The sequence below is a fragment of the Phacochoerus africanus genome, chromosome 4, assembly GCF_016906955.1.
Source record: "Phacochoerus africanus isolate WHEZ1 chromosome 4, ROS_Pafr_v1, whole genome shotgun sequence".
Taxonomy (NCBI): Eukaryota; Metazoa; Chordata; class Mammalia; order Artiodactyla; family Suidae; genus Phacochoerus; species Phacochoerus africanus.
Window position 1 is genome coordinate 103,093,568 of NC_062547.1, and position 12,488 is coordinate 103,106,055.

A 12,488-nucleotide genomic window follows, 5' to 3' on the forward strand; every position below is an offset into this window, starting at 1 on the left:
TGAAAGTGCTTTGTGGCATTCCAGGCAAATTGTCTGGAAGTAGCACACAGAGGCCCAGTATAGAAACCAGGAAAGTGATTTTTGCCTGCTTTGCACATTGCGCTGAGAATGGCAGACACACAAATGACTCTGATCACCTCTTTATACATACACTGATGATAGAGTAATGCTTACCTAATATCTATGTAGCAATGTACAGACAATACCAATTGTACAAGTACAAATTGCAAGCCAAAACCCAAGTGAACAAAAGTTAACTTTATTTTTTTTAGCAGAACTTTGTTTCTGTTAAAAGTTGCCTTTCTAGCAAGCAGTGAGAACTTGATTTCAGCCCATCAAGTTTTCTTCCCTCCCCTGGGGTTTCATCCAGCTTCTGATAGAAGCTAGTAGACTATGAAGGCACTGGATCGGGTGGGGGTGGGGGGAGAGAGGGAAGCATTGGTGTCTGCTCTGAGCTACCGTCTACCAAAGCCAGTATCAGCTATAGCACCCATTCTGGTCTTTGGGAAGTCTTATGCTGATCAGTGTCATTCCATGTTCCTTGCAGGTATGTGTAAGTCATTTTTACTGTCCACTGTTAGCTCCTAAATAACTACCTGTACACAGTCATTCATCATCTGAGGCTCTGCTTTCAGGAGGAACTAAGCTAAGACAGACCCTTAAAAATAAAAATTTCAGGAGTTCTCATTGTGGCTCAGTGGAAACAAATCTGATTAGCATCCATGAGGACTCAGGTTCCATCCCTGGTCTTGGTCAGTGGGTTAAGGATCCAGCATTGCTGTGAGGTGTGGTGTAGGTCACAGATGTGGCTCATATCCTGTGTTGCTATGGCTGTGGGGCAGGCCAGCAGCTACAGCTCCAATTTGATCCCTAGTCTGGGGACCTCCATATGCCACAGGCCTATAAACAAAGTCATGATGAGGGACTGTTGAATGTGACTTCTCTCGCATGCACTAAATCTCTGTAGTTTTTGTTTGTTTGTTTCTTCCCTCAACACTTCAGTTAAGGCTCAGTCATAAAAGCTGCAAGACTGGTCTATAAAGGAAAATGGAAAATGGAATACACCTATTTAAGTAGATTCTTAAATTGCCTTCAAGAAAGCCTGTCTAACTTCTTAATGTAAACCTTTTTTTTTTTTTTTTCTTTACAGTTCATTTGGGAAATAAAATGATAAAAGAAGATCCTATTTTTGCTGGCAACATGAGCTTTTTTTTCTTTTTGACTTAGTGAGAAACCATTTATTCTTTTGATTAACAAGCATAGTGTACATATTCTTGTTAATACATCAAGTGTATAATGTAAGAGTTCCCTTAAAAATGCTAGGACCACACATATTTATTTCAGCTACACATTGTATTCGGTTGTTAGACAAATATTTTTAATATCATACCACATACATATTACACGTTTTTTTTCCACTGACAGAAGGACATGCCTTTCAAAAATATTTTATTGATGAAACTTTCTTATCCTCAGGAAAATTTTGGTTTTTAATATAATTTATTATACCTTTTAAAATTCTGTTTGATAAAAGCATTTGGTAAAGCATTACAAATACCTGTAAAGAAAATATAGTTTAAAATTCTGAGGGGAATATTATATAAGTTTCCTCTTTACATTTTCACAAAAATCCACACAGGCACTAAGAAAGACTGACAAAAATATTTTATGTCTGAACAATATATTCCAGGTTGGAAACATTCAAACAAGACTTTTATTTAACAATTAAAGCTTCTCTAGGGTGAACCTTTGTCTACAATCCAATGAGTTGGTTGGGGTTTTAACCAGGAAAAGATACTGTTAGAAGAATGAAAGCAAAAGTGCCATTCAATTAGCATTAGATTAGGATTGGGGATAGGATGAATTTTCATTTATTCCTATTGGCCTCTCTCGGCCTTAGCTTTATTTTTTCAGTTGAAAATGTATCTGATAACTCTCTGGTCCTTTTCAGCTTTATTTAATAGTTTTTGATGTGCTGCAATTTAAAAAATTCTATCCAACACTATGTGCCAAACGACATGATACTTTCAAGGACAGAGGGATGCTGCCGAATCTCCTTCAAGTTTGCTGTGTTGCCCTGGAAATAATCCTCATTCTGCACAAACACAAATGTAGAATAGGAGGTGAAAGTTTGTCTTACAAACACAGTTTAAAGCAACCTGCCAGACGCTAGGGTTGTCTTCCTGATATAGTTCAAAGTAGTTCTCTCCCTGGTCTAGTACATAGGTGGCCAGATGAAGTTCAGGCTTCATGGAAGAACTGCAAACAGCAAGCTCAGTGGGAGGATGTCAGTGAGTGGGAAGCTAGGGAGTTGGCAGTTAATGAATTAGGATAACTAAGCATCTGAGGGAGGTGAGATTAAACATAGAAGTTAAACAGGATTTCAGAGGTACTTTCAGGAGTTTAAAATACCTTTTTTTTTTGGCCTATAAATTAGTTGGATTATGACAAATTGTTATAATTATTATCATACAAATCTTGTCTGAAAGAAGTTGGGGATATTTTTTGCCTAATGCATTTACACTTTGTACATCTTCACTTAGTGCAAGAGTACACAAAATTAAATGCCTATTTAGCTGACCTGTAAGGTGGCCACTGTAAACAGCATGGAACAGGGTATCATGGGGACATGGTGTTCAAGACTGGCTGGGTAGCTGCTACTCAGCTCCAGCCAACTGTTGCCATGAGGTAGGGTCTGAGAATCAGGTTTTACGGGAAATCTCCTATTTTCAATAATCACTCACATTTTAAAAACATTTAACAGGCCAAACAAAATCTACCTGAAGGACACATGTTGCCTCTGGGCTGCCAGCTTCTGTCCTAAATTGAGGCTTGGAAGCAATGTGCTGAGAACTTGGACCTATCATCTGGAAGATTGGAGAAGGGTGCTTAGTGCCAAGAAATGAACACTCAGTTTCTAAGATCCAGAAGAACCTATTCTAATGAATAGAATTAAAAACAAAACAAAACAAAACAAAACAAAAAACCTCCCATCAGCTCTCCCTAATAGGAATAGTTTCCTGTTAGTACAGTGGTTTTCCATGTTATGAGTTGTTTCTTATTATGATTATTACAAAAAATTATGACCAGGAATCTGCCAAGTCCCAGGTATAAGTTTATCCTAGAAAGTGGTGTAAATAGCTCTCTCAGTATTTAGTTTGTGGCTGAGAAAAGAGAAGGCAGGGGGAGGAGAAGAAGGCCAGAGCTCACAATATGAGTCACCGCCACCTTTAGGTCCATGAAGACTTCTCCATGGCACACCAACCAAAGAAGAATGGTTTAAAACTGCTCAAACCAGGCAACGCTGGGTTGGAGGCCAGTTTCTGGATCTAAATAGCCAAGTCTTTCCCCCAGATGACTTCATGGCCACTTCCTGAGTGAGCAGTACGTAGAGAAGAAAAGCCCAGGGTATGAATCTGATACTGAACTCTATCAGTAGAGACTTTCCAAACCCTTCTCTGGCATCAAACCCAATAACGACATGGCAACGACAGGGGACAAGCTATTAACAACAGTCTTTCTTCCTCTCATCTTTTGCAGATTACTTTTTCAAATTAATCTACTGCCCAGGTTATGCCTTTTCTTTGCAGAAATGAAATGGGAGGGCCCGAGGGGGCGTTCTCATGTGGTACAGGGACCACATGAGAACCGTGGCTCCAGAAAGAACAAAACATTTTACTTGCACAGGCAGGGAAGACATGTTTTGAAAGAGCTATAATCAATTCAGGATGTTGGAGTTACTGCTTGAGCTCATAGCTTTCAAATATCCAGTTTGGAAGGAAAAAGAAAAGGTACCACAGGAAATATTATAAGCAGAAGAGTCAATGACAAAACACCTACTTCAGACACAGGCAAAAATCTAAGGGAAAGGAAGAAGCATGAACATTTCCAACTTAGGACCACACAGTTGTGTTAATTTTCCTCCCTCAGAATGTCCACCAGAGCTTGTAGCAGCCGGTCGTCCCTGTGCTTGTAAGGCTTCGTGTTGTAGAAAACATCCACATAGTCGTTATACAGACTGTCCTCAGAGTCTTTAAGCTGAGAAGGTTGGTTCAGCTTTTCCAGGGCTTCGTAGAAATTTTCGTAAGGAATGTTGAGCTTCACACTTGCAGATTTCTTTGGTGATTGCTTTGGGGCAGAGTTTTTGCTGAAAGCACTTTGCAGGAGTCGGAGCATGGCCTCAGATGGGGCGCCCTCTGCCAGCTCTTCCCTTCGGCCCCCCACACTGCTGCCACTGGGGCTTTTGGATACCAGAGGGCTCTCATTCAGGTTCTCCTGTGTGGGCTGCTCCTGAAACACAGAAAGCCACCAGCAAAGGGGAGAAGGCTCATTATTTAGGAGGAGGCAAGCCGTTATTATTTAGTAACACTATTATTGTTATATAATAAGCATTATATATAGTGTATAGGTATTATATATACTATATTTACTTACATATATATATATAAAGTAGGATTGTAAATATTATCATTATTTAGAAGCATCCAAGCTGTTGTTTTTAGCAGCATATGCCCACTGCCTGCCCCTCAAGAAGTTGGGTGGGGGTGGGGGTGGGGCAGACAGAGAGAGCACAGGGCTTGGACTTGCATTGACTCAGGTTTCAGTCCTCATTTTCTCACTGACGATGAACCTTTGACACCTTTCTAAACTCCCTGGACTTCAGCTGTAAAATGGCTATAAGAATCCCTCCATTTACAGTGGTTTTGGAGAAGGAATGCGCTGATGTATGTAAGAACGCATACCTCTCGGCCTCCTTCACTTGTCAGTCTGCTGTAGGAGCACTCATGTTAGGAAATTTAATAATACTAAATTCATTAATTTTAATTTCTAAATTCTGTGTGAAAAAAATTTAAAAAATAATAGGGTTTCATCCTATGGAAAATGAACAGTTTACCAGTCTTTCGCCCATGTTTTGGGAAGAAGCTGATATTAAATTAGGGAATAACTCACACAGAGGCACCAATAGTGCTGTCATGTGTAGGCAGCTTCCTGAAAGCCTCCTGCTCTGTCAGGAGCTACCCTTTCAGCTACTGAGATGTAAGAAGGGGACTGGGAAGAGGCTGGGGTGGTGGGCTGGGAACAGGGGAACTGGAGAGACCAGAGAAGCAGCTCTTTGTCAACTGTTGTGGAAGTATTTCAATGTTTTAACATTTACAGAGGCCTCTTAATACTCCTTAAGGAATTTTGGAGGAAGAAATACCCATAAGGACTGTGAGGAGGAGGCCTCCAGGGTGGGGTCCCAGAGGAAAGCTATTCTATAGAATATAACTGGGGCCAGAATATGAACTGAGGCCTTCACACAGCTCATTTAAATGTTTCTTTTGTTTTTGCTATTTCTTGGGCCGCTCCCGCGGCATATGGAGATTCCCAGGCTAGGGGTTGAATCGGAGCTGTAGCCACTGGCCTACGCCAGAGCCATAGCAACGCGGGATCCGAGCCGTGTCTGCAACCTACACCACAGCTCACGGCAATGCCGGATCGTTAACCCACTGAGCAAGGGCAGGGACCGAACCCGCAACCTCATGGTTCCTAGTCGGATTCGTCAACCACTGCGCCATGACGGGAACTCCTAAAAGTTTCTTGAATAAGAATGTATACATGTAAGTGTAACTGAGTCACCATGCCGTACAGTAGGAAAAAAAATATACACATAAATAAAAGATAAAAAAAGGAAAAATGTAAAAAAAGAAGTAAAAGCATACAGATTGAAAAAGAGAAATTCAATATTGTTAAAAGAAAAAAAAGTTTCTTGAATAAATAATATTTTTGTATCTTCCAACCCAGCACAGAACCAGAACTATTCAAGGAAGCTCATGCTAGAAATGCTGATAACCTACCTAACACATCTGAGGCACTGGGGTAGAGGCTGGGGGATACAGAGATAAAGAAAATATGTTTTCTGCCACCATCTGATAAGAGAGAAGCCAGAGGCCTTGGTAGGATGAGACGAATATAACTGACTGACTAGAGGGATCCTCTGCAATTTCCTGAGAGAAATTGTGATCCCATTGCTCTCCTGGTGTTGCTGAGAAGTATAAGGTAAGGAGTTAGAAAAGAGAAGCCTGCAAGACTTGACCGCTTGACCCTTGGTCTTCTTTCGGCAAAATGGACATACTGAGGTCTATCCCTTCTAGGTTACAAGGATAATTAAATGAGAAAAATTTAAGTGTGAAAAATGCCTAAAAACTAAGTGCAATTCAAATGTTAGGTGTATGTGATCATACAAAAGGACAGCTCTCTTTAAAATTTGGTATTTTTATAAACAGAAAAAATTCATGTTAGAGAATTGAATGGTTTTGAATTCATTAATTTTTTTTTCTTTTTTGGTCTTTCTGTCTTTTCAGGGCTGCACCTGCAGCATATGGAGGTTCCCAGGCTAGGGCTCCAGTCGGAGCTGTAGCCGCGGCTACACCACAGACACAGCAACCTGAGATCCGAGCCATGTCTGTGACCTACACTACAGTTCACAGCAACACTGATCATTAATCCACTCAGCGAGGCCAGGGATCAAACCCGTGTCCTCATGGATGCTAGTCGGGTTCGCTAACTGCTGAGCCACGATGGTTAACTCATTAATTTTAATTTCTAAATTTTGAGTAAAAGAATAAATGAATGAAATAATTTCCTATGGAAAATAAACAGTTTATGCCTCCTATTCCTTCCTCTGGACACATGTTGGACTCACTTCCTGCTTAAAAGTAAGGGGCTGCCTTGCCCACTATGTTGTCTACTACGGTTCAAAAAAGAAACTTCCAGGAAGAACAGAGCAGCACAGACCTCCCCGGAATCCACCACCTTCTCCACGCCTCTGCGATCATTCTGCACCGTGTTGTAGGACGTGTACACTCGGGGCTGTTTCATGTGTTCTGGCTGGGAAGAGGTGCCATGCAGAATCAGCTTCCAGTTCACGATTCTGCCTTCATTTTGCATTCTTCCAGACTAAGGAATAAGCATACGTAATTTCAGTGTATGTTCTAAGCAATATGAAACAAACTCCTTCCCAAAAGCTAAAAGAGATTTTACAGTTAAAATCTAATTTTAAAATTCCATGTAATTCATGTGTTGAGCACTGTGTAGCAAGATGTAAATCACTGGACTCACTCCTGCTATAAAAATGGATAGCTGAGGAGTTCCCTCATGGCTCCATGGATTAAGGAGTCAGTGTTGTCACTGATGTGGCTCTGGTTACAGCTTTGGCACAGGTTTGATCCCTGGCCTAGGAACTTCCACATGCTGTCAGTGTGGCCAAAAAAAAAGGACTCATGACAAGTTCAAGGATTTACAAACTGATTAACTATTTACAAACCATTAACATGATGTTGCAGGAGTTCGATCCCTGGCCTTGCTCAGTGGGTTAAAGATCTGATGTTGTTGTGAGCTGTGGTATAGGTTGCAGACACAGCTCAGATCCTGCGTTGCTGTGGCTGTAGTGTGGGCTGGCAGCTGTAGCTCTAATTCAACCCCCCTAGCCTAGGAATCTCCATATGCTGTGGGTGCAGCCCTAAAAAAGGAGAATTCTCTTCATGAACCTTATTTTCCATGTTGGATGTATTCATACCTTCTATAATGAGAATTATATTTACCAGTCATCAACCTGTAGAAACATTCCATTGGAAAAAAAAGTCTGTGGAGTATGATGAAAAGCCTTCAGCATTAACTAGTCCTTACAAACTGTATATTTATAGAAGGAGCGGTAATTCACAGGCTCAACAATTAGGTTAAAAGTAATGTGCTGAAATCTAAAATATCTAAAAAATCTAAAACGGTAGAGTCAGATACTGCAGACGATATAAAATAGTCCCATCTTGGTAAGCAGATCTTCTGAGTTTCCTTCTGGTGAAATGGAGTTAAAAAGTGGAGGCCAAGGTCAGGAACAGGACCATCAACTAAAAATGTTTTCTTGTTCTCCCTAGAGAGCAGGAATTCTCACAACGTGTGTTGCTAAATCACAATTTTAACAGTTTTTAGGTGAAAGCTATTCTCAGAGGAAAAAAGTAACACTGAGTATAGAATTTGTATTAATTTAATTGACATCTCCAGGAATTTAAAATCATTTACTTTTTAAAAGTTGTTTAGACATTAAATCCGGTGCTACTGATACTTATAGCACTGCCACCTTGGGAGAACTCAGACCGAAACGCCGTTCATTTATATGCCCACTTATATAGGAAATGCAGGAGAAATGATATGAAATAAATCAACTGCATTCAGCTTTTTGCTCAGACACTTCTCACTGTATTTGGGGGACAATATATTATGATTATAGAAGAATACCAGAGTGTTAGCCAAGCAGATAACTGAGGAATGCTTTTGTATCCTAACTAAAACAAACCCCCCAAAATCTTATTTAATATGACATATTGTCTAACAAGTGAGCTACTTCTAAATAGCCCCTGCAGTAAATATTGGTAAAAGTCTTCATATGACCCCAGCAGAGTGTCACAGTGGAGCATTTAACTACGCATGTGTGAATACAGCTGATTCTGGTGGCTGAGTGGGTCATGTGGCTGGCTGTGTTCTGTCATGGGAACACTTGAATTTGTCCTACACTATTGCATTGTGTATCAAATACCTTTTCTTCCTTCTTATATGAGTAGTGCCTACTTTTTAAAAGAATTATCACTGATACAGCCAAGGGGACAGAACTTGAAACACCTCTTTCCTTCCCATTACCTCTTTAATGAGTTATCAAAGTTCCTATGGACACTTATTGATGACACAAACTTTACAAGTGCTTCAAAGTGTTTAAAAGTGAGCACGTGGTCTGTATCCTTTCATTCCTTTCTTCTTTTTTTTTTTTGTCGTTGTTATTGTTGCTATTTCTTGGGCCGCTCCCACGGAATATGGAGGTTCCCAGGCTAGGGGTCGAATTGGAGCCGTAGCCACCGGCCTACGCCAGAGCCACAGCAACGCGGGATCCGAGCCGCGTCTGCAACCTACACCACAGCTCACGGCAACGCCGGATCGTTAACCCACTGAGCAAGGGCAGGGACGGAACCCGCAACCTCATGATTCCTAGTCGGATTCGTTAACCACTGCGCCACGACGGGAACTCCCTGTATCCATCCTTTCATTCCTACTTACCATGTCTGTAATTCGCAAAGTCCAAGTGCCTATGGGATTCTCTCCCCATGTATGAACAGACATGAAGTCCCAATTCTTAAAGCCATTAGGAGATGTATCCCGCTCTCTTTCTGCCAACAGTACAGTGCTGGTTCCTAGTTTCATGCAACAAACACAAGTTAATGAGTGTCCTAACAGCTCTGATAGTAGCACACACTCTAGCATCTGATAACTGAAAATGGAAACTGGGAGAAATGAGTCCTCTTTATTTGCCCTTTGAGTATGACACTGGGATGAAGATATTCTCAATAAAAAATGTTTTTATTCACAGTACTTAGTACATTGTCTGGCATATAAAAGTTCTCAATGAATATTGTAGAAAAATAAACAATGCATAAATATATTGAGTAAGGTTTATTTGAATAAGAACTCAGAGAGCTATGTTTATGAATTACATTAAAGAAGAGAGTCAAAGACCTAACATACATTTTATTGGAAATGTCATTTTGAAATTTAACAGAAAATTTTGAAAATTTAACAGGTGCCTGAGGCTATAATCTAGCATAGACATAATAAAAAAAAAATTAAACATTTACTAATCTCTTGTTATATTAAAACTGCTAGTAATAGTAACTTATTTTCAAATCAAGCTCTCCATAGATCAATAAATAATACTGTTGGAGAGAAAGTGTTAAATGAACTATGGGCCATCAAGATGATGAGAAGGCATTCATCAATATTTAAGGCCACTTCCAAGGTAGCAAGAAAGTATAATTCCAAAATTAATGATGCCTACTCCAAACTTCTCAGAAGTTCATCTCCTCAAAGGACATCATGGGGATAGCTCATCTTTTTTCAGACATCACCTATAGGTATTGAATTTACTCAGTTGAAACCTACTAAAACATGAACAAGTACTAGGACAGCTTCTCCTTGTTGTGTTTGGCTTTATGTTTCACAAGCTCCTTCCCATCCATGATCTTTTTATCTGACTTAGTATCTTCTCAGGAAAGGGCAAATGTTTGTATATCAAATCATATGGCCTTAATGATATCATTTTGGAAAATTTGTTAGTTTTTTTTTCCCCCTCTTTTCCATGGATTAGAACTCTCAGTTTTTCAACCAATTTCTTGGATGTGTCTTATCTATCAGCTTAATTAATTATTAGAGTAACTTCCAGTAATGGATTACCTGAGAGAAATGATAGATTGGTGACCTGGGAAAATGAACATAGTTTGAAAATACATAACTCCAGAAGGGTTTATTAATTGTTATTATCTGATTAGACCTCATTCTCTGCTTATCCAAGGATCAGTTGGAATGAGCAGGGCAGAGTTCTGATGCCAAAAATAAAAAGAAAAGAACAAAAGCATATTTTAAGACCTGAGAATATCTATTGGGAGTCTTAGGCCTATATATAAACCAAAATCAATCATTGATTTGAAATCCTTTAATTTACCCTTAAAAATTTAAACACATGGTTTAGAAAAAGTTCTTAAATTTTTTTCTTGAAACTTACCAGCAGCAGAAGTGAGGGTGACATGGAGGTCTCCTCTGCGGGAATACTCAATTGTTGCTTCAAATTGCACATGTTCCAGTGACTTGATAGCATTCTCTTGTCCTTCACACGCTCTTGTTGGGATTTCAATAATAACTTCTCCATTAGCTTTCAGGGCTCTAAATACAGTAAAGAATCATCGCTGAACAAAGTGTATCTCTGAATGTTATGGGAATAGTGTACATAACACTCTTAAGTACATATTGTCTCTCCTTGTTATAAGTAGAACCCAGTTCAGGATTAGGTATTATTTTAATGCATAAGAAAACAAAGTTTTTATAGAACTAGAAAAAAAAACTCTGCAGTTTATATAGAACCATCTAAAGACACATAGTCAAATCAATCTTGAGAAGGAAGACCAAAGCTGGCAGCATCAAAGTTCCTAGTTTCAAAATATAGTACAAAGCTACAGAAATCAAAACAGTATGGTACTGAAAACCCAAAAAACACTAATTTGAAAAGATATGTGCACCATAATATTCACAGCAGTATTATTTACAATTGCCAAGATATGAAAGCAACCTAAGTGTTTCTCAACAGATGAATAAAGATGTGGAATAAACACTCAGCCATAAAGAGGAAATTTGGGCATTTGCAACAATATGGATGGACTTAGAGGGATTTATGCTAAGTGAAATAAATCGAGACAGAAAGACAATTACTGTATGATATCACTTATATGTGGAATCTAAAAAATACAACAAACTAGTAAATATAACAGAAAAGAAACAGACTCACAGATATAGCGAATAAACTAATGGTTACTGGTGGGGAGAGGGAAGGGGTGAGGTGCAGTATAGGAGTAGGGGACTAAGAGGTACAAGCCATTACATATAAAATAAGCTATAAAGATACAGTGTACAACACAAGGAATACAGCCAATATTTTATAACTATAAATGGAGTATAACATTTAAAAATTGTGAATCACTGTATTGTACATTTGTAACTTATTTAATATTGTACATTAACTATGCTTCAATTAAAAATGTGGCACTAGAGTTCCCGTCATGGCTCAGTGGTAACAAACTCGACTAGTATCTACGAGGATGCAGGTTCAATCCATGGCCTTACTCAGTGGGTTAAAGCATCCGACATTGCCATGAGCTGTGGTGTAGGTTGCAGATGAGGCTCAGATCCTGCACTGCTGTGGCTATGGTATAGGTTTGCAGCTGCAGCTCTGATTCAACCCCAGCTTGGGAACTTCCATATGCCACAGGTACGGCCCTAAAAAGACCAAAAAAAAAACAAAAAACAAAAAAAAAAAACAACCAACCAACCAAACAAAAAAACCCAGTATGGCACTGGCATAAAGACAGACTTACAAGCCAACAGAACAGAATAGAGATCCAAGAAATAAACCCACCCATTAGTTCTAAAACTGTAAAACTCTTAGAAAAAAACACAAGGAAAAGTTTCATGACATTGGGCTTGGAAGTGATATAATGGATATGACATGAAAAGTAATAGCAGCAAAAACTGTCCAGAAAGTGGGCATAGAAGGAACATACCTCAGCTAATAAAAGCTGTATATGACAAACCCACAGCTAACATCATTCTCAATGGTGAAAAACTGAAAGTATATCCACTAAGATGAGGAACAAAACAAGGATGTCCACTTTCACCACTTTTATTCAGCATAGTTTTGGAAATACTAGCCATGGCAATTGGAGAAGAAAAATACATAAAAGTAATCCAAATTGGAAAAGAAGAGCTATCACTGTTTTCAGATGATATGACACTATATCTAGAAAATCCTAAAGACACTACCAGAAAACTGTTAGATCTCATCAGTGAATTTGGTAAAGTCGCAGGATACAAAATTAATGCATGGAAATCTATTGTATTTCTACAATATACTAACAAGG

The 12,488-nt window shown here is 39.2% G+C and overlaps 1 protein-coding gene across 2 annotated transcripts in view; it reads right to left on the reverse strand.

Moving 5' to 3' along the window:
• Window positions 1-3,124: 3,124 nt before the first annotated feature.
• PCSK1 (proprotein convertase subtilisin/kexin type 1) overlaps window positions 3,125-12,488 on the reverse strand; it is a 44,138-nt gene continuing 34,774 nt past the window's right edge. For both annotated transcript variants that reach the window (XM_047778323.1, XM_047778324.1), the window contains exons 11-14: window positions 10,583-10,740; window positions 9,085-9,218; window positions 6,778-6,939; window positions 3,125-4,290 (exon numbers count right to left, since the gene is read on the reverse strand). In XM_047778323.1, the coding sequence (XP_047634279.1) occupies window positions 3,913-4,290; window positions 6,778-6,939; window positions 9,085-9,218; window positions 10,583-10,740 (832 nt within the window). In that variant the 3' untranslated portion in view covers window positions 3,125-3,912. The remainder of the gene's footprint in view (window positions 4,291-6,777; window positions 6,940-9,084; window positions 9,219-10,582; window positions 10,741-12,488) is intronic.